The following is an 18,768-nucleotide window of genomic DNA, read 5'->3' on the forward strand; positions in this document are numbered from 1 at the left end:
AAGGCAGTCGCTTAACCAACTGAGCCACCCAGGCGCCCAGTTCATAATATTTTTTTGACAAAGGACTTAAAAATCATGGAAGGTAACAGAAAGGTTATTTTATGTTGATTAGAAGTATAGTCCATAATGAAAATCCATGTGAACTAAACAATATGGCATAAATTATAAAGCAGTGTGTTGGAGATTCACATAAAACAGTTATGGTGGAAAGTTTAAAAAATACCTCACTGTCTTCACAGATCAAGTAAACAAAAACATAAGATATTTGATAAATTTAATCAATATATTTCTTTATTGTCCAACATTCATGGGTGATAAATAAAATTTAATCACATACTAGTCCACCAACAAAAATTCATAAATTTTAAGATTTTTAAAAAATGTATTTATTTGAGAGAGAGAGAGAAAGCAAGAGACTGAGCAGGAGTGGAGGGGGAGGGGCAGAAAGAGAGGGAGAAGCAGACTCCCCACTGAGCAGGGAGCCCGATGCAGGGCTCAATGCCAGGACCCTGGTATCATGACCTGAGCTGAAGGCAGATACTTAACTGACTGAGCCACCCGGGTGCCCCCAAATCAATAAATTTTAAAAGTAGAAATTATATAAACCAGTAATTTAGAAAATACACCAGAAAAAACTCATTCACAATGGAAGGAAAACTTAAAAATGCCTAGGAAAAAACTTAACGAACACTGTATGAGATTGATTTGAAGAAAACAACAAAACCTTAGTAAGAGACATAAGTGAAGGGATATATCCTTAGATAAGAAAATACATACAGTAAAACTGTAATGCCATTTTGCTAAGGTGATTCTGCACTTTCCATACAATTCAAGTGAAAATCCCAAGAATATTGTGGTACATTAAACAAATTATTTAAAATGACCATGGTAGGGGAAAAAAAAAAAAAAACTACTAAAGACCAGGGGGATTTTCACTCAAGATCAGAAGTGAAGAAGGACTGGTCTTCCAGATGCCAAAACTAATAAAAATAGTGTGGCCCTAGCTAGGAACAGACAGAAATGCAGTGTATCAGCATAGAAAACACAGCAATGGATCCAAGTCTATGAAAGAGTATAATTTTTCAAACTGGTAGTAAATGATTATTCAGCAAATGATGGAAAAACTGGCTAAGGTCTTAGAAGAAAAGGATGGATCTTGGCCCTATACCTTACATCAGACTAATTTCTAGAAGTAATGATCTACATGTAAAAAAAAAAAAAAGTATAAAAATACTGTAGGTAAAAGTATTCATAAAAAGGACAATAGCAGTCCAGTCATAATTATGAATACTGATGCTAAATTTCTGAATAAAATGCAGAAAAGGGTTCAACTCTACATTAAAATAATAATATATGACAACCAAGTGTAACCAGAAATGCAAGAATGATCCAATATTAAAAAATCTTTTTAATGCATTTCACTGTGTTAGTAGGTCAAAGAAAAAAATATCATCTTAATAGATGCCAAAAATTCATTTGATTAAATTGAGTATCTATTCTTGATTTCTTTTAAAGGAAGAGTTGGACTTCCTTGAGATGATCTCATTTCCAAATGATGAAATATCTGAAGTATTTAAAGTAAGATCAGGAAAAAGACTATTCAGGGAGTACTCAGGGAATCATATGCAGTAGTTAATACTAACATAATGTATCCTAACATTCATGGATGTTACAGCACTTAAATTAACATTGGATCCTTTATTACGCTGATGTGTTACAATTTGTCAACTGTTTTGCAAACTGATGAAGTTAAGAAATCCTGGAAGAGCAACATGATATAATGCAGAACACATGAGTTGGACCAAACCCAGAAACCAGAATCAGAATACTAATTCTCCCATTTTTGTTATTTGACCATTGCAAGTTCTCTGAACTCAGATTCTCAGTGTCCCTTATCTATAAAATGGAAGTAATAGGCAAGATGGAGTAAACTTGCTACTGGCTATCTCTCCTGGTGATTATTAGAGAAACTCTGGACAAAAAAAAAAGCCAACACATAAGGACTCTAAAAAGTAAACAAAGCAGATAAGTTGTGCAGGGTAGTTAAAACCTGAGAAGTAACCCAGACAAGGATGGATTCCATATTTCCCCCCCTCTTTTCTTTCAGGGTTTTAACCTGAGGGTAGGTCTCAGTCACATGGTAGTGGCCTGGGAGGTTACCATATCTCAGGCCCCTGGGAAAGGGAGCCCTTGGGGTTCAAAGAATGTGGAGAGAATCCCCACTTTCATTTCCCTTTGATTACTCCTGCCTTTGCCCCATGGGTGACCTCAGTAGAGAACGGCACAAAGCAGTGTAGTGGCCAAACTCCAAGAGAAACATCATTCTTCTTGCTAGCGGACTTGCAAAGGGCAGCCTAAGTGGGAAACATAGTGTGTGGGGAATCCTGCAGGATAGAGAACTGGAGAAGGGGGTCCCAGTAATTCTGTGAAGCTGTGTAAGTCCCAGGCTCATCTCTGAGCTGCACGTGCATAGGACAGACTCAAAGCAGCTTAGCAAAGGCTTTCAAAACTGAACTGAAATAAAAACCACCACTCACAGAAGAGATAGAGCTTGTGGTCTGAACCTAGTTCAAGTAGAGAAGAAAGATTAATATTCTCCAGAGGATTTGAAGATGTCTGAACAACCTAGTATTAAAAACTTCTAGAATATAGTCTAAAATTACTCGATGTACAAACACCTAGAAAATGTGACCAATTCTCATGAGAGAAGGTAATTAAGATGCCAATCCTGAGCTTATGGAATTGTCAGGCAAAGAATTTAAAGCATATAAATATGCTTTATGAATTTATTTTATAGTATTTATATATTACATTTCTACTATATTTCTACTAGTATTATCTATTATATTTCTATATATTCTACTATAATTACATTACATATAGTTAATCCAATATATTTATCTCATATGTAATCTCATTACATGTTTAATTATATTATATAAAATATATTTAATTTTATGTTATATCTTATATACTGTATATTTACATATATATTTAAATATTTATATATTTCTCTTATAACTCTGCTCCATGAGGTAAAGGTAAATACACTTGAAATAAATGGAAAGATAGATGACCTCAGCAAAGGAATAAAAATTTTAAAAAGAACAAAATAGATATTTTAGGACTGAAAATCACAGTATCTGCAATAAAAAATTCAATGGATGAGCTCAATGGCAGGATGGGGATGGCAGAGGAAGGAGTCAGGGAACATGAAGATAGATCAATAGAGATGATCTAATCTGAAAAACAGAAAGAGGAAAGATTGGAAAAGAATTGAGCAGACCTTCAGACACATGTGGAATCATACCAAAAGGTCTAAATCTGTGTCATTGGAATCCCAAAAAGAGAGGAGAAAATGACTAGTACAGAAAAAATAGTTTAGAAATATGGCTGCAAATTCCTCAAATTTGGTGAAAGACAAATTTATAGATTCAAGAAGCTCAGCAAAGCCAAAATAGGATAAACTCAAAGAAAACCATGCCTAGATAGATCCTAGCCAACCTGCTGAGAGTTAAAGATAAAGAAAAAAATCTTGAAAGCAGATAGCGAAAAATGGCATATTCCATATAAAACAATGAGACCCCACTGGAAATTGAAATTATACTGGTTATATGGGGATACATGAGAAATGATATGTAAGGTGCTTAGCAGATAAAAGACACAGATGGTAAGTATTATTATTCTGATTGTAATTCCTTTACTACATCTCAACACACGGTATTTATTTTCTGTTCTATTTCTTCAAGCTTCTCGTGGTTTTCTTTATGTGGATTTGATCCCAAGAGCTGGATGCAAATATTCCTTCGATAGTATTTCTTTTGGTTTACCCACAATCTTTTGCTCTTGTTGAAACGAGAGTCTCTGTGAATTCATGTCCTGTTTTTGAACACCTTTTTTTTAACTTACACTGTGTCCTCACTTATTACATCCGTACAGTAACGGATCTTTTACTCTCTTATAGGGATATTGTGAAGATCAAATGAGATATGGAGAAAAACATAAAAATTCCTGTGACCAACTAAAACACTGGAAGTCATATCTTTCAGAAATAGTACCAGCTTGGAAGTTCTGAAAGCCTAATTCTTTTAGCCAATCTCATGAGAAAGTATTTCGGAGAGGGAAGGCTCATCCACATTTCTCCTGGGCTGAGAAGGTTGGGGAAGTGTCAGTAAACCATTCATGCTTTGCCAGCTGACCCAGAGGTAAGGCCAAGCAGTCACCATGTGAAACCCATACAGCCTCTAGCAAGGCATTTTTCGCTGTTTGATGCATATTTAGCCCTTAAATATTAAATACTGCTTCCTGCAAAGTGGAGATTCTAATCTCTGTCTTCTCCTTGGTATGGGAAACTAGGAGTAGTGAAGTTAAGGCATAAAACAGTAGATTCAAAGTCGGATTCAGATGACTAATTTGAACTAGCATAACCAAAACGAGACTGAAAGCCCCGGCATTTTAACAGTGTTTATAAATCTGTGACCCCCTCTGTCCTCCCCACTTCCCAGAGGCCGTGAGCAGTAGCACACAAAATACCCACAAAGGATGTAAGATCTAAGTCTCTGGGCCAAACTCAAGCACGCAACGAGTGGAGTCAGCAAGGAGCAGCACCAGACAGCCTGGGTTGTAGGAGGATGTGAAGAATGGGAGAGAGGGTTTTCTTGGAACAAAAGGCATCTCTGCATAAAGGATGTCATCATGTAAAGACAGAGAGAGGAGGAATCTTCTATATAGCCCATAAGCCAGAGACACTGTCTCAGAGCTTCTTAAAATCCTTGGCCAATATTGAAGGAAAGTCTCATAACTCTCCCGGGCTTTATGATTCTCTGTGTAATAACAGAAGGCAGCAAGGTACAATGGCAAGAATGTGGAGCCTGCATCTAGTGTGGGTTCTGCTTGGTATCCTTAGGAACATGATATGGCCTCAGTTTCTACTTCTGTTAATAGGAAATGAGAAACCCCTGTTTTTAAAATGGGGTTTCTGTGCATCGCAAATGGCATGTGTGAATAAAAGATACTGCTAAAGGAGAAACAGGACTTGGAAACTTCTATATGGTACAGAGTATTCTTTTTGTTACACACAGGAAACAAAAATGTGGAGAAAAATGGGGACTAGCTCAGATTTGCTGTGTTGGTGCAAAATCCAGAAAACCTTACTCCATCTTGTTGGTCCTACTCTGCTCTCTAGAAGAAGAAAGTCTCCCTGTCCTCCCTGTGCTTGCCCCTCCTCCTTTCCTTTTCCTTATGTGTCCATACGCAAGTGTGCCAACAGTCCCACATGTGTCCCCACCCCCGGCCCCCACCTACCATAGCACTTTGTAAAAAGTGGACAGAGTCCTTGACTCAGGAAAACTGTTACCTCCACTCCCAATACACCATCCTAACTATGAACAAATGGCATGTCTCGATTTTTGCTAGCTTTCATGGGTAAGTGGTAAAATCCAAAATAATATTTTTGTTCAGCTAGGTCTAAGTAATCCTTTTATGTCAACAACAGTTTTCCACACCTGATTCAAATTTCCTTTTATTCCATGGTCCCGTACACCCTCCCTTTCTAGTCCCTGCCCTAGTAATTATGTATGATAATATTTCAAGTTCTTACTTCTCTCACAGTATGTTTATTATATCTCTGAAATCTTAATCCACAAAATAAATCTAATTTAAATAAAAGAAAATAGAATTCCCCCAAAATTTGGTTTGCTCCCATTTTGCTCCAAGTTAGCAGACCGGGTTGCCAATCAAATATAAGTTCTACCTTAATGTGATTTAGTCGTTTACAGAATTTCACCAACATCAGGGAATTCCATCAGTTATCACAGAGTAAACTAGCAGATGGGTCAATGTGCAAAGTTCAAGGCTTAAGTGAAAAGAGAACTATAAGATTAAAATGACTGAGAGGGCCAGGACTAGGGTACAAATATCCAAACTACTCAAGAAAAGGTGGGCTTTTTTTTTTTTTTTAAAGATTTTATTTATTTGCCAGAGAGAGAGAGCACAAGCAGAGGGAGTGACAGGCAGAGGGAGAGGGAGAAGCAGGCTCCCCGCTGAACAGGGAGCCTGATGCGGGACTCAATCCCAGGACCCCAGGACCATGACCCGAGCCGAAGGCAGACGCTCAACTGACTGAGGCACAGGGAAGGCGAGCATCCTTACCTGTCTTCTGTTAGCTTCATTAGGGTTGTGCCTCGAGTGGAGAAGACAATAAAGGACATTCTGAGCTGTGGGCTGGAAAGGAAAAGAAATTCCATTAGGGCAGATAGAAAGACTGTGGAATGCCATTTCCTTCTGGTCGTCCTCTCTGTTCTCCCTTTTGTATCATGGCTGCGGAAGCTGAGGCCCTTCAAACCAAAGAGGGCCTCCACAGCTGGTGCTGCAAGTCTTTAGCCAGCAGCAGCCTCGAAGCTGCAGACCAAAGGCAAGACCTGCATTGTCTTCCTGGAGGCTGCCTCTGATTTGACCCCGCTGCTCAGTAAGGGTGGATTACAAGTACAAAAGCTAAAATTCATCACTGCCCTGTGCTCTGTCTGAAGAGATACGACCCCAGAAGAGGACTGGTCTGCATGGTGTTTATAGAAGGGGGACCCCCAATAGGTAAGATTGGATAGCGTCCCCATGGCAGTCGAGTGGATGCTAACGTGGAGAGTGGTTGAGCTTGTTGCAGTTGGATGCCATCAGCCATTAAGATCATACTACGAATTCCCTTTCCTCTGAAAGCAGGATCACCACAACTTTTAATTTCGCCTTGGTTTCCCAAGGAGGTTATCCTATAAGGGGAGAATGTGCTGATGGGCCACAAGAATATCCACTCTGCTTGGTAGTTACACTTCTCAATATTCATGAACACAGCAGCGTGGTTTGTAGATGGCAGTGCTTGGGCGCTCTGTCCATGGAAAATCCACACTCTGGGAGACAGAACTACTCTCAGCTGAGGACCAAACATATTTCTCTGTCTTTAAGATGGACTGGCAGAAATAACAAAAACAAAACAAACATTAAAAAAGACAAAAACAAAAGATGGACTATCAGGGTGTAGTAGATTCACCAGTAGACTGCTGGGCTCTCTTTGGGTGGCCAACCGCTTCATCTGTCACAGCATGAACCTATTTCTTCACAATGCAGTACCCTCCCCTCCCTGATCTGGCCCCTGTATCTTATAGTTCCCACCTCCTGCAACATTTCTCAAACGCCCCCTTTTCCATTTCTTTACTTAGGACCTTGCCCTCAACTATCTGACCACCACAATCGTTTCCTAGCTGGTGACCTTGCTGGGCATCATCCTGTGTTCTAATTCATTCTTCACGCTGCTTCCGGAACCATTTTCCCAAAATATAAATTAGACCCGTCACTCATCTGCTATAAAATCTCCAATGGTTCCTACTGCCGCCAGGATGAAGTCTACATTCATTACCATGTGTCTGATGCATCTTTGGAAACGCTTACCCTGGTGTTTTATACTTGGTAGGAGCCCAAGCAGTACCTAGCGAATTGAATGTTGGTATCTTGAAACAGACCTGGGCTCTCTGTCCATGACACCATTCTGCCTGTTACCACCTCACTGCTGCTAATCAGCAAAACACCATGTCCTAAATGATAATAATGACCATCATAATTATCATAATAACATAATAATGGTCAATCTTATCAAGTGCTTACGATGTGGCCGACACTACTGTAAGTGATTTGCATGTATTATCTCATTAAACTTGTAACAACTTTACGAGATCAGTACTATTATTATTCCTATTTTCCACGAAAGGAAATTGAGACCCTGAAGGATAAAGTAATTTCCCCAAGGTCACAGAGTGGGAGAGTAGTGGATCTGGGGCTTAAAATGAAGCTTCTGGTTCTGGAAGTTGGGTTCTTAAGCACCATATAGTATCCTGCTTCTTTTGTATAGAGTTCAGCTCTGGAAAAAATGAATTTGAAATGTGAGAAATGTGGGGTTCCAAGAGGCAATTGGTATATTTGGTATATGAGTCTTGGCAAGAGACCTAATTTGGAAGTTTTCAGCATACTGACGTGAGTGGAATTGTTCCAAGACAGAGTCAGCAGTGAGAAGGGAAGTGAGCCACTGCTAGAACCAACACCAATATTTAAGGACCTGGCTCTGGTCAGTGGGGTGAAAGGAGAAACCAGAAGCCAGTGGAGGAGAGAATTTCAAGGAGGGAAAACTCTCAATCCAACGAAGCTCCTGTATCCAGCAGAATAAGCACTGCAAGACTGTCTTTGTCCTCTTAGGGCATCATTTAGGGGCTTTGGTGAGAGCCAGCAGGTGGGAGGTGGGATGGAAGCCAGATGGAAGCAAGTCAAGGAATGAATGATAAAAGTACGGATATGGAGACACTGAATCTTTAAAGATATTTGAGTGAGTAAGAGATACCAGTAAGAAATAGATATCTATAGTAGCTATAGAGGGACATAATTAGGAGATTCATTATTTTCTGTTTTGGGTTCTTTTGTTTTTGTTTTTTTTTCAGACATGGGGCAGGAGAGATTTGTTTATGTCTATTGATGTGGAAATGGAGCCAGAGGAAAGGTGGAGAAAAATCCAAGAGAGAAACAAAGACCTGGACGATATTGGAGACAATGGGATAAATGGACTAAAATGGAGGGGTCACCTTCAAAGGGGGGATATTTGAATCTCAGAGACAATGGGAAGAGCAAGCATGCATCCTTTAAGAATAGGTCTGGAACATGAGGACATCACTTTTCTGCTATTTCCAGGGTTCTTGGTGAAATAGGAGGTGAAGTTCTTTGCTGAAAGTGATGGGTGAGAGGTGTGGGTTGGGGTCTTGAAGGAAATTGTGAAGAGTCAGCATCATTACTCGGAAAACGGGAGGGGGTCAGAATAAAGACAAATAAAAGAACTTGAAATTCCCAGGATCCCATTAAAATTGGAAATGGTAATATTTGTACTGGCATCAGCCACTGTTATTCAATGAATATCCCCCCTGCAATATCAGCTGCCTAGACTCTTTATTAAAATGAATAAATAAAAATCATTCATTCCTTTTCAGAATCTGTCCATTTATCCAAAACTATTGAGTGAGCATGTGCTATGTGTCAGGTTCTACAACAGGTACTTGGGCTGCAGCAGTCAAAATACAGTTTGCATGACTGTGATGTCTTGGTGACACACTTTGAGGGGGCGTCCATAGCCAAGAAGGGCCAGAGGAGACAACCAGAGGAAAGTGCCTCGTGGTGTGCATTAAGCCATGTCAACTTCTCTAGTTCTCAGTTTCCTTATCAATAAAATGAAAGGATTGGGTTAAGTCCTCCCAATCCCTACTTCTCAGTGTCTTTGCTACTCAGATAGTGAGGCATCTGGAATTGCTGAATGAACTGGGAAAGAGAAGTGCTGAGTGGCCACTCTAAGCCAGGTGCTGGGCTAGTTGGTTTGCACATGTTTTGTCTTCTAATTTTCACATGCAAACCAGGGTTCAACCAAGGTAAGTCAATTGCTAGAGTTGCACAACGGAGCTTGGATTCAAATCCACATCTGACTAACTTCAAAGCCTTTTCCAGTAGAGTCCTCAGAGAGAACAGAAGACCAGAAGAGCAAACAGAGACACAACAGATACTGTCAAGTGTCTAGAGGCAGATTTGTTTTATAGCACTCTGAAGGATAAAATGGATATAACGGATGAGAGTATAGGAAAGGACATGTTGGCTCAATGACAAAGAGGCTTTTCTGGAAACTGGGATGGTCCAACTATTGGACTGTTTGCCTCCAAAGACAGCAGTTTCTCACCAGAGCTATTTAAGTTGAAGGTAGCGAATACCTCTTAGGATAGCTTGGGAAGTTGTTGCTTTCAATTCTAAGCTTCTACAATTCCCTCAAATATTTTGCTTTTAATACCACCCATGTATTTGCTTCTTATCTCCCCTTCCCGCCTCTCCTCTCAGCATCTGCTTTTCCCATTCATCTGGGTTTAGATGCTTCCCGCTTGCAGCTTCCAATTTTTGGCATCACAGAGAGGACATCTCCTAACCCTTTCCCTCCAATCAGGCAGGCAGGAAAGAGACCAGTAACTGAATTTGGAGGGAATGCGTTTGTCATTACTTTGGTCTCAGGGGACAACCTGTCTTCTGAGATAAAGAAAACATTATTCAGAGAAGAAGTTTATGGTTACTCACATGGGCTGGAAGACTCTACAGATGCCATGACACAGGAGAGGAGCTGCCTTAGAATTCACAATGATCAGGACAATTTTACCAAAGACCTTGATAACTGGCTTCAAGCACATCCATGAAAGCAATCACAGCTGTCATCCCTTGGAGGCTGTATCCAAGGAGGGTGAAATGACCTTCTTTGCTTTTCCAGTGGGCATCTATACTTACTGGAAAGTAGGACCTCCAAGGCTCTGCAATATTTATAGTGACAATGTTCAAAACTGGATTGTCCTCCCCTGGAAAGTGGTGTAAAGAATGCTAAGAGAATTCTATCTGATAAGACACCTAGCTCAGCTGACCAACAGGGTGGTTTGCTCAGGACTGAGGAGAGCTCTCAGAATGTGAGATTTTTCAGTGCTGTAGCCAGGAAAGTTCTGGGCAGACTGGGATGAGTTGGTCACCTTATACTCTACACTGTTTACACATGAGTCCAACTAAAATAAGCCAACTGGCCCAGAGTGGTCCACTGTGAAAAAAATGTTAATGATCCTTCTAGAAGAATATAGAATCCAATAAGAGAGACAGAGGTAAAATTTTGGTCTTATAACCAAATCAGCGTTGTCCTAAAAACACAGAACTGGAAGTTATCCTAACGTGTGGCAAAGATGAAAACAAAGTCAAGTCTCTGGTCCAAGATCTGAGAGTCTACCTTTGTCAAAAAGCATGCCCGAAGTAGCTAGTAATTAGTAGAATAACAAACATAGGCTAGTTTTACCTATAGCAGAGCACGACACATTCTTTCTCACCTGATGAATTTATGAGCCAACTGTTCCACAAAGTAATAGATTTCATTCCAGTGATGCAGCACGCTTCCTGATCTAGGAACACAAAAGCAGATGTTACTTAATCAGGTGTTCATTTTTCTTTATGTTCTACATTCAACTTATCCATTAACTGGGCTCTTTTATAATTTTGGAAATTATCTGAAAAGGTATTTAGACTAATTTTTGTTAAAGAACTTCCCTTCACTCCACCTTCCACCCTCACTCCACACACTAATGCACTAAAAAAAAAAAAAAAAAAAAAAAAAAAAAAATCCCTGGGCCCACCCAGATTCAGAGGTCAGTTTCAAATCTTTAAAAAAACCATTACGGGGGGCGCCTGGGTGGCTCAGTTGGTTAAGAGACTGCCTTCGGCTCAGGTCATGATCCTGGAGTCCCGGGATCGAGTCCCGCATCGGGCTCCCTGCTCGGCAGGGGGTCTGCTTCTCCCTCTGACCCTCCCCCCTCTCATGTGCTCTCTGTCTCTCTCATTCTCTCTGTCTCAAATAAATAAATAAAATCTTTAAAAAAATAAAAAAAAATAAAAAAACCATTACGGTTGTGCTATTTAAATTATTCACTGATTAGGGAAGAAAAACAATTCCAATTTATTTAAATGAAATTAGCATAAACTAGATGCCTGAACACACAAACATAAACAAATCCCCCCTCCTCAAAAAGAATAAAACTTCATTTGTAAATATAGATGCAAAAATCTCTAAATAAAATATTAGCAAAACAAATCCAGCAGGAATCTAAAAGAATAATAATTAATTAATCAGTGGAGTTTATTTCAGGAACGTATTGATGGTCCAACATTTAAGAAAATCTAACGTAACTAGTCATACTAATAAATAAAAAAAAAAACTTTACAGACTTTCATTATATTAAAAAGGAATCTTCTTCCTAAAAAAGAGGGACACTTTCTCTAGGACATATGGAATTACAGAATTTTAGAAGGGGGCTTCTTTATTTACCAAGAGTGACTTCCGTTTTACTGATACCATTTACTACTGCTTCAATTCAGCTTCTAAGTATTTTCCATAGTGCCCATACTCAAGCTGTTGCAGTGACTTCATAGTAGGTTCTTCTATTCTAACCCATTCTTCTCTGTAGCTATGATGCCGCTTTCCTTTCACTTGAGGATCTGTGTCAGCTGAGCTCTGCACTTCTGCCTGTCATTCTAATGGTTGTTGAGGTTAAGAGTTTGTTCCTTCTACTCTGACATTTTGTACAGTTTCCACTGGTTTCAGATTACTTTTATTTTTTATGCACTCATTTGCCTTAATTTTAACTTCGAAAGAGTTGTTTGTTGCTATTTTTTTCTTTGTTTCAGATTATTTTATAGACATTTAAAATGAATCTGTGCAATAGATTTTGTGCCTTCCTTTTATGGTACAATATCCCAAGAATTCGCATTCTGATCGAGTGTATTCCATCTCTATAAGGAGAATTCACGCGTCTCTGCCCCACATCCAGAAATGATATGTCTGCCTGACCTGAACAAAAGTGACACAACATGTTACAGTCACACAGTGACAACTCCGTATCATAAGGCTATCTCACTTTCCCCAACTTAATCTATAACTTTAATTCTAGGAAAAATTCTCAAAGTATGTTTTATCGAACTCAAAAGCTGGCTTTAAAAATGAAATGAAGATTAAAGGTCTAAAAGTAATCAAGGCAATTGTGAAAAAGAATAATAAAGCTGGAAAACTTGCCTTATCAGATAAAATGACCCCATGTGCACGGTACATAATATAACCGTGGAGCCAATGAGGTAGAATAGAGAACCCAAACCTCAATCTACATGGGGTCTTGCAATTCAGTGAAAAAGGTGATTCAAACTGAGGACAGAGAACTAACCCTTTAATAAATGATGCTGTGACAATGGATTTCTAATTGAAAAGAGCCAATTAGATCACTGTCTCATACCAAATGTAACCCTAGATGTATTAAAGCCTAATGGGAAAGACAAAACTTTAAATCCATCGGGCAAATTATAGAAGGAGACTTTTATGTCCTCAGGTTAGTGAAGGTTTCTTCAGCTTAGGTACAGAAAGTAGGAGTTTTTTTTTAATGAAAAGGATAATTTTGATTATCTGAAGCATCTACAATTCTGAATGAAAAAAAGATGCCATAAACAGGTTCAAAGACAAGAGTGAAAGAGGATGTCTGTAACAAATAAAAAAGGCAAAAAATCTGTGTCCAGGATATGTAAATAACTGGTACAAGTAAATATTACAAAGGCAAACAATAGAAAAATAGACCAAGGATCAGAACAAGCAATCCCCTAAAGGATAGTAGATCAGCATTTGAAAAACGCCGAACTCTTCTAGTAAATACAGAAATACATATTTAAACAATCATTTGAGGAAGAACAAGCAATTTCCTGTGGCAGCAGCATAGAGCCCTGCAGAGTGGGGTGTGAGGAGATGGGCAGATGGGGAAAGGGATCCAGGCATTCGGGTGAGGAGGGGGTTGGAGACACTTCCTCTTAAAAACTAAACCTTTTCCAACAGGCCTTTTCTATTCTGGTCTCTCAGCCTTTATACATATTCCAGCCGCTCAGGACACTCCGTGTCTACACTGGCAAATTCCTACTCATTCTTCAAGACTCAACGCAGTCTCTGCCTCTTGCCTTTGACCAACATAGATGGGGCTCACTGCCCCCACCCCATGCTCTCAGGGCACCGTGTACATCTCTCAGTCACTATCCCCTGATGTTGGGTTGCATTCACTTTTTTTTCATGTTCCCCCTGTGAGGGATTTAAGGATATTTGCCTCTCCAGCATCAACCCATTTATTCGATGGAGGAAAGAAGAGCATGGAAAGAAGTCTCTATTGCTCAAGGAAGCCTCTTGATATTTTGTCAGCTGGACGCCAGCTCTTCCGTCCTCGTTTGGATAAACACTCTGAGTTTGGTACTCAGACAGCTCCAGCCAATTCCTGTGACCCTACATGAACCGGAGGAGCCTTCCCAGATGGGTCAATGACTCTAGAGCACAGCTCCTTGGTAAATGGGACTACCTACTCATCAATAATAAAACCTAATGGCAGCTGGGAGTCTCCTAAGAGCTCACCAAAATTCCATATACTAGCCCCGAGCTTTTAACCTTTGGAAGTCCTCTTTCATTAGAATCGCAGCCATCCTCCTGGACAGGATTCAGTTGTATACTTCAAATCCCAAAGACTGGTCCTGGCTGCTTTCCTCCAGCCATGGGGTAGATAGTCTGGTCCTGGGGGTCCTGGTGAGGGCCCAGTGCTACATAAGTCCCTCACAAGAGGCACCACGTAATTGATGCGCCATAGTCCAATCTAGAATTCTACAACTCCTATCCGCTGGAATCAGGAGATTTCCCTTAACACTGGTCATCTGTGCCCTCTTCTGAAATGCAATGTTGTGTTTTGGTCCACATGACCAGCACAAGTACTATCTGAGGGGTAATGTCAGATGCTTAATGATTAAAGAGGCATCCCCATACCTCCTTTATCCCAAGTTTGATTTTCTCATTAGTAGAGAAGTCCTGCAGTGTGGGAATTGTCCTGGCAGGAGAGGAGGTAAAGTGTTGGTAAAATAGGGACTTGAACCAGAATTGAGGGGCTATTCTTGGCTACCTGCCTAAGGAGCAGAGGTCTGGAGTAAATCCTCGGGTTAGCATTTCTTTGTTCTCAAAGATTGGCCTTATTGAACAGCCACAAATCAATTCGCATTCCTTTACTTAAACAGGGTCATTCAATAATAATTCACACTATCACACTGTCATAAAACACTTCATTTTCACTATTCTTCTATCTGACATGTGAAATGTACACAATTTGGTGAAATTCTTGTGATTTGTTGATGCTAGGTACAGAGAAAGATCTAAGAAATACCCCGGGTGTTAAGAAAAGTCTGGATCTATCTGGAAACCTTCTTGCTGATGGGCAGGCACTGCATTTTCTCAAGAAAAAAATAAAATGATTCCCCTAAGACAAACCTGGAGGTAAGGAGATATTGACAGGTTTGTTTCTCCTATCCCAACTCGGCTAGTAATTGCCCTGAGACGGCTGAGGTTTGTGGTTTCACATTTATACACGATCATTCTTTACACAATTATATAAGCTTTGACCAAAATATACCATCTTTTTAAAGATTTTATTTATTAATTTGTCAGAAAGAGAGAGAGAGCGTGCACAAGCAGGGGGAGTGGCAGGCAGAGGGAGAGGGAGAAGCAGGCTCCCTGCTGAGCAGGGAGCCCGATGCGGGACTTGATCCCAGGACCCTGGAATCATGACCTGAGCCGAAGGCAGACCCTTAATCAACACTGAGCCACCCAGGCACCCCCAAAATATACTCTTTTGGGGACACACTTGAGATGTATATAGTCTGTTCCCTTAAGCATCGAGGGTATCGAGGGTAAATATAACCCTCTAAGATTCTGGAAACCAAACTGTTTTTGTCTTCTCTTGATTACCATGGGATCCCAAGGGGCCTAACCTACTAAAGGAGCAGAGGAATATAGGAATCCTTCTAGTCCTTATTGCCGAGCCTCCTTAACCTGCACATGGACACCCCGTCCCACCCCAAGATCAAATTACACCTTGGGAAAGGAAAGAGCCCCTTTCAGTGTGTCAGTTGTTTATGGTTTTAGCATGGAGGTGAGCTTGTTGGGGCTACTGCTCATATTTCTTTAACCCAAATCCGTAGGAGCAAAAGTCTTACCTGCCGGGTGCCACAGTCCTGCCTCCCTGCCTCAATACCACCCGCTGGCCACAGCTAGACTTCTTAACCCTGAACTCTAAATACGTCATCCATGGGGCCTCAGAAACTATCCACTGTGACCTCACTCAAACATCTGTCCTTCTCCCACAGGGATAGATATGTTGGGTCTTTGACTCAATTTGGACTTTCTATTAAAACATGCATGTCTCGCCTGCACTTTGCATTATAAACTGATTTTCTGGTTTGGAATCTGCCCTAGTAGCTACTCCTAGAATAATTGACCCAGGGTGGTGTGTCCATGTTTGGACCAGTGGCTTCCTCTCAACCCTGAAGACCTAAGTGGATTCCCGGTCACAGCCAGGAAAAGTAGGGTGTTGGATGGGGAAGTGGCAGAGACTGGATTCAATTCCAGCTTCTCACCACCCTACAATATATAAACTATCTCATTTATCATGCCAACCTGTTTAAGAGTTAATTATCTTAAAATCCCAGTTACGGAGTCCTGATGTCTTCAGGCAGTAATGGCTTACTCAGCCATTGTTACCAAAGCTCCAAGGCAGAAATAAAAACTTCTTCTTAGTCCAGATATATGTAGGACTTGGAAAGGTTCCACTGGACTCTGTTATTTTTTTTTTTCTTAACTGCTTTTAAGACACAGTTGCTAGGCAAACTATAGTCGGAGAGCTGAAATGCCCATGTTCTAGAAAATCAGCAGATGTGAAAGGTCCCTGATAGTTGACTCAATTAAATCTAAACTCAAATGCAATCCTAAACCCTGAAGATTTCCATGATCTAGCTCCTTCAGGCTCCTTCTTGGGATTTTGTGCCTTGGTTCCACAGGTATAAGTCTCAGCAAAATTTGGAATTCAACTGGCCTCCAGGAATTCTGCTTGAATACAGTCCTACCGAGCTCTGTGCTTGAAGGTCCATTCAATATACCTGGGTCTACTCAAAATCAGGGTCAATGCCTTCTCACACCACCTTCTGACTTGGCTTTGAGAAGGGTTGCCCAGATCATGGGACGGCAAAGCCACCATTCCTCACTACTAGCTCCACAAGAAGGTAACTGCTGGGGGCAGCTCCAAAGTTTCTTATTTTTGTTTTTCTATGACATCTCCAGTGTTTGGGACATAGTCAGAAGTCAATAAATTTTTGTGACTTTTGCATTCATTGTGAGTTCCCAGCGAGGGATTTCACACAGAACCTAGCAGCGCCCTCAGATTACTGCTTAATTACTTCCAAAGGTATAATATGCAAAGAGTAGGAGCAAAATAAGAACTCTGAGTCTCATTCTGATTTGTTTTCTGAAATACATTCTTTTGTGCTTATGTGAGTTTCCAAACCTCCCTGTGGTTAAGCTCCTTAGAAAACACAGGCTCTTTCCATTAGCCACATGCACAACCAGAGTCAGAAAGAATCGAGTGGGCCAAATTGAGTTTAAATTGTCCCCCCTTCTTTTGCACATGGGTTAGAATAAGACAAAAAGGAAAACAGAGCTTTATTTGGAACCATCACCCACGAGTCTTTTAATCCTGGAAGAGAGAGTTGCTCTAACGATGGAAATTGTAAAACTGTCAGTCCCACTTTTCCTTAGCCCCACCCAGCTGAAGTCACTGATGTCCTAAATGACCCACCCAGGTCCCCAGCTAATCCTGGAAGGGTGCGCAGCCTCAGGCGCCACAAAGTGGGACAAGCAATTAGTTCGTCCGTCAAAGGCCCAGCGTTCATTTGCCTCCTCCCTCTGCTCTCCTCTCCAGCTTCTTTCTTGGCCTTGCTCTCATTCTTCCTAACCTCACATTGCACTTGAATTGGCTGGAGCCCTAAACCCAGCCCAGGCCTTAGCCCTTATCCACCTATTACTGACCAGGGCCATAGCCAAGACTCCCTCCTACTTAAAAAGCTTGACTTTGACTCTTGCCTCTCTTCCAACTTCTTAAGATACCAGTCCAGACCGGGGCGCCTGGGTGGCTCAGGCGTTAAGCATCTGCCTTCGGCTCGGGTCATGATACTAGGGTCCTGGGATCGAACCCCGTGTCGGGCTCCCTGCTTAGCGGGAAGCCTGCTTCTCCCTCTCCCACTCCCCCTGTTTGTGTTCCCTCTCTCGCTGTGTCTCTCTCTCTGTCAAATAAATAAATAAAATCTTTAAAAAAAAAAAAAAAGATACCAGTCCAGACCAAAACCAAGGCATTGAGCACTGCACTTTGAATTTGGGAACTCTTGTCTGTGTTGCAGAGACCCCAGCCCAGGATGCCCAGCCCCACCCTAATGACTTGTGAGGAATTTTCCCTTTAGTCAATCTGACCGATGGCTGTAAAAACAATGACTTTCAAGCTGTAGAATGCAACCTATTAGTGATTTGGGAAATCATTTTGGTGGGATGTTGCCAACATTAAAAACAAAATGAAACAGAATGGAACAGAAATATTAGGATCTATTGTATGCTGTAACAAAGTAATACTACGCAAAACCTTTGGTCAATTATATGCAAGTAATATATATATATATTATATGTCTATATAAAATATATATTATGTATCTATATCTAATGTATATATATATATTATGTATGTAGATATAAACTGTATTTTTTCTTGTGGAGCAGATCAAAAGGATATTATAGCAAAATATATACTCCTTTAACCTCTGCTAATTTGTCTTTTCCAGCACACACACACCAGGAAAAACCTAAAATATGATCTGATATCAATTAGTGGTATGTTTGGTGCAAATTCAACACAAAGCTGTAGTTGTTAAGAAAACAGAAATTGGTTAGCTATCCAAAAGGTATTTCCCAACATTAAAACATGGGATGGGATACATGAGACCCCCAGGTTACCAGCCAAAGCCACCAATGTGATCTGTGGATGACCTCTAGGTGACCATGACCAGACAAGGGTCTGGTCAATACTGTGGCTGCCCAGGAAGCCAGAGGCCCCTTTCATGTGTACACCCCACAGGCACACTAAGCCATGTGAGTGAGAGAAGTGGGGGGCAGGGAGGGACAAAACCTCAAACTTAAATTTAGTGAATGTTTAAATTCTTGCACTGGGTTAAGATTTCCAGTTTGGAAAAAAAATTGTCTCCTCTCCTCACCATACCTGCACCTAGTAGGAGGGATTTTCTTGGATAAAC

The 18,768-nt window shown here is 40.7% G+C and overlaps 1 protein-coding gene across 1 annotated transcript in view; it reads right to left on the minus strand.

The window, feature by feature from the left end:
• ANTXR1 (ANTXR cell adhesion molecule 1) overlaps positions 1 to 12,010 on the minus strand; it is a 185,634-nt gene extending 173,624 nt beyond the window's left edge. The window contains exons 1-3 of the mRNA XM_081797283.1: positions 11,946 to 12,010; positions 10,917 to 10,988; positions 6,151 to 6,222 (exon numbers count right to left, since the gene is read on the minus strand). Of these exons, the coding sequence (XP_081653409.1) occupies positions 6,151 to 6,222; positions 10,917 to 10,988; positions 11,946 to 12,010 (209 nt within the window). The remainder of the gene's footprint in view (positions 1 to 6,150; positions 6,223 to 10,916; positions 10,989 to 11,945) is intronic.
• Positions 12,011 to 18,768: the final 6,758 nt, after the last annotated feature.

Source organism: Leptonychotes weddellii, chromosome 10 (assembly GCF_054177405.1).
Source record: "Leptonychotes weddellii isolate Sample4059 chromosome 10, ASM5417740v2, whole genome shotgun sequence".
In the NCBI taxonomy this organism is placed as follows: domain Eukaryota; kingdom Metazoa; phylum Chordata; class Mammalia; order Carnivora; family Phocidae; genus Leptonychotes; species Leptonychotes weddellii.